Here is a 4,134-nt window from a genome sequence, read left to right on the forward strand (position 1 = left end):
AATGGAACAAAATGCACTCCATACCAACCTTGTTTGTTTGTTTTTTTTAAGTTTAATTTCTGAACTAGTTTTTTTTTTTTCCAGATTTCCATTAACGAAACATTCTTTTCGTGCAACAATAATGGAACAAAATGCACTCCATACCAACCTTGTTTGTTTGTTTTTTTTACCAGGCACCCTTACCCAGAATGAAATGGTGTTCAGGCGTCTCCACCTTGGGACTGTGGCGTATGGGATGGACTCTATGGACGAAGTACAGAGCCATGTGTTTAGTGCATACACGCAGGTAAGAGAGAAAAACACTGAAAATGATCAGAAAGGAGGAAAATATATATAAAAAAAAAGCATTATGTTTAGGAAGAGTTGAGTTTGGCTGAACGCTTCCTGATCTCATATGACACTCTTTGTCCCCTTGACACCAGAGGTTAGTGAAGCAGGAAACAGGATCAGCCCACAAGCGAAGCGCTGACAGGACTTCTTTAATGACGCCGTCATTAACCCTTGGAGCACACGGCCTTCTAAAAATAACTCCACCACGATGCAAAAATCATTTATATTTACTCGACACATCTGGTTATGTTTACAGAAGCCCTATCTGAGCAGAGACTGAAAGATCTCTGCTCCTTTTTTAGAAACACTTTGGCAGGAATCAGAGACTTTGTTAAAGACCAGGTTAAACTATAGATACATACGTATTGCCTATAAGACCCAATAAAATGAATGTACAGCATAATTAAAGCATTTTATTTGACTTTATGCTGTGGAAAAGTTTTACTGAAACGTGATTAGGTCGTATCGTTCAAAGGGGAAGAGTCGCGTTATACGCCTACACTAGGCCTGCAACTGACGATTATTTTGCAAATCCATTAATCCGTCGATAATTTTTTTCAATTACTAAAATAGCAAAAGGATCTTTAAAGAGGATTTTTTTATGAAATTGAATATGAAAAACGAGGTGTAACTGAAATTTTCCACCTGAGGAGTTCTGGATAGAGCAGATTGACAGACGAAAAAGTTTTTTTTTTGTCTTAAATGCAAAATATTTACTTATTTTTTACAATGTTTCTGCTCTAAGCGGGTCGCTCTGTCAGCTTAAGGCATACAATGGAAAAACGATCTAGAAATAAGTAAAATTGTGTTAAATTATGTGTATTTACCGTTAATTTGAGTCAGTAAATGAGATAGTTTGCCAATGGAATGAGTATTTTTACTCTTAAAATAAGATAATCTGATAATAAGCACCTGAAATAAGACAACGCAATTGTGTTTTCTTATCTTAAGTGTAAATAGTCTTGTTCCATCGGCAAAATGTCTCTTTTACCTCCTCATCCAAGAACAAATGCACTTATTTTAAGAAAAAATTACTTATCCAGTTTCGTTTTTTCCAGTGTGTTTTACAGTCTCTATACCTCTTTAACGATTAATCGATTACTAAATTAGTTGACGATTATTTCAGTTCATTGTTTCAGCCAAATAAAAGACCAAAAACCATTTGATTCTGGTAAATAAAGGTGATATACACAAAGCATTTGTCCTGACAGTGTTAAAGTAGTTTATTTTTTTTCTTAGTCTCAACAGAATTGCAGCACGATAAGCAGACAGGGCGCCATCTGCTGGCAGTACCGCAAAATGGGACAATAAATGGGGACAATTGAGGCAGCTACTTCACAGGATGTGAATCTGTTTCCACCATAGAAATTATATACGCAGACGCCTACGGAAGAGGATGATTTATGAGGAAATTAACTGATTTTTTTATTTTATTTCAGTTTAATATGGAAAAAAAGTCAGAATTCTGACTTTAATCTCAGAATTTTGACTTTTTTCTCAGAATTCTGACAGCTAACAAACATGTTAGCATCAAGCCATAGCCATGTCTGTTTTAGAGACTAGCTCTTGTTTTAATGACCTTCTGCTCCTCCATTAATAAGGGGGACCCCTCGGGAACGTAAAAAGTTGCCTAATTCCATCATTTTCCACCAATGTGTCACTGGCCACCTCAAACAACTCACATCTTTGTCAGCAAAGCAGAGTGCTCCACATCTCTTCCTTCATGGTTCCCATCTACATTAAAATCAAAAATTCTGAGATTAAAGTCAGAATTCTGACTTTTTTTCCCATGTTAACCTGAAATAAAATTTAAAAATCAATTAACTTTTTTTTTTATGTCCAGTGACCCTAATCCTCTTCCGTAGACACCTCATTGGACGCTGGCTGACGTGCCTAAAGGGCGGCCATCTTGGATAGGACCAAAGTTCAGACAGCTGCTCCGAATAAATAGGAGGCGCCTTAGATTTCATTTGATTTAATCACATGAAAAATGAGTCAGAGATAATATTACAATAATCCCTTACATGTCACCACTTAAGAGACCAAAATAAACTCTAAGATTATTTTTTAGGTCACCCAGAGGTCAACTATCCCCCCATTAAGCTCCGGATACTTTTTCAGTGGTAGAACTGTCCTTTGTGCTGATTTGTTTTTAATGATACAATTATTTTTACTGAATTAATGCCGATGACATCACCATCCCAGCAGATATTAGTGCTGTGCTCGTTCCTGATATATAGTTCCTGCTTAACATCACCTGTCATTCCTGTGCTGGTATTGAATATGACAGTGGGCATGTTTACCTTAGTCAGTGGCTGGAATGATTGTTTGATATTTAAAGTCGTGAGGAATCGGCCGTTCCAACGGTTGCATTTCCGAATTCTCCCGAGTGGTGCACAACTTTACACCAGTGAATAAACTAATGAGATAGGTTGTTTATCAAGGGGGCGGGATTGTTGTGGCGGAAGATTCGCAAGCAAGTTGGTTGTGGCCGTTGTCTGGGAAGCATCTTGCTAACCAGTTAGCAGCTTAGTGCTAGCAGGTTCTCAATGGGAAATTATATTGGGACCAAGTAGCACTAAATTAGTGACTCAAATGAACAGTGCTGAATGGCTATGACAGAGCATGAACCAGGTAGCTTGTATTGGTTTTGGGGGAGTGTTTGTCTAGTGGTTAGAGCAGTGCACTTGTGCTCTGAGAAGGTTGCAAGGACCCGGTTTGATCCCCACATCCCAAGGGGATGGGTTAAATGCAGAGAGTTACATTTCTCCAGAGTGCTTATGTTTTATTTTATTTTTAAAATGGACTACTTTTGTTGTTTTAATGATGTTGCATTCTGCGTTTGTCCCCAGCCCACCCATGACCTACCGGCCTCCAGAGCTCCTGCAGCCACCAAGGTACGAAAGACCATCAGTAGCCGAGTTCACGAGGCCGTGAAAGCCATCGCCCTGGTGCACAACGTCACCCCGGTGTACGAGTCCAACGGTGTGACCGACCAGGCCGAGGCGGAGCAGCACTACGAGGACACATGCAGGGTCTACCAGGCATCTAGCCCAGATGAGGTACAAAACAGCCACTGGGAGAAACACTTATGGTTTCTTTCTGCCGTACTGATGGAATGCTGCTCCAAAAATCAAAACAAATAAAAAGTCCTGCTATGGAATAAAGTTTGTTTAAAAATGGAGGACCTTGAATCTCTGCTGTTACCTTGGGACCCTGTCACACCTTGCTGATTCAGCCAGCGTATGCTCTAGAACGCTGACAGACGCTGAACTTTCTATGATTTTTTTTTCAATCTTGGGCGTATACATAGCATATTCATAACGAGTCCAGATCTCATGTCCAACGACAGCCTAATTTATACATAAAGCACGGCAGCATAATGCCCATGAAATGATGCACAAGCCAGTGTCTTGAGGGGGGCAACAATGCACCTGGTCTGCATAAAAAGATGTCTTTGATCGCTGTATTAACCTAGCTGCTGTTTACCGCCCGCCCAAAGAAAAAGAAAAAAGAAAGAGGGTTTTGCAGTCGCAGCAGATACAGCGTCATTTCTGCTATGAAGTTTGTTGGCCGTTGTCATGGACGCAGGAAGGATCCATCACTCACCTTCTGGCTCACCCTATGATGGGGATGAAGTCTGGAGGAGAACCGACGGTTTCCTCCTGGGAACCCCCTTTATACCAAAACGCTGCCAATACGCCATTAAACGGTAGCTGGACGTTAGAAACACGTTCAGCGCTCGTCTGGAACATGTCAGATACGCTGATATGCGTTGGAGAGAAGCTCTTGATGAGTTACGCA

The 4,134-nt window shown here is 40.4% G+C and overlaps 1 protein-coding gene across 1 annotated transcript in view; it reads left to right on the forward strand.

The window, feature by feature from the left end:
• Positions 1–4,134, forward strand: part of atp9a (ATPase, class II, type 9A) — a 76,539-nt gene that overhangs the window by 35,307 nt on the left and 37,098 nt on the right. The window contains exons 13-14 of the mRNA XM_015373131.1: positions 174–286; positions 3,183–3,392. Of these exons, the coding sequence (XP_015228617.1) occupies positions 174–286; positions 3,183–3,392 (323 nt within the window). The remainder of the gene's footprint in view (positions 1–173; positions 287–3,182; positions 3,393–4,134) is intronic.

Source organism: Cyprinodon variegatus, unplaced genomic scaffold, assembly GCF_000732505.1.
Source record: "Cyprinodon variegatus isolate N-32 unplaced genomic scaffold, C_variegatus-1.0 Scaffold81, whole genome shotgun sequence".
Taxonomy (NCBI): domain Eukaryota; kingdom Metazoa; phylum Chordata; class Actinopteri; order Cyprinodontiformes; family Cyprinodontidae; genus Cyprinodon; species Cyprinodon variegatus.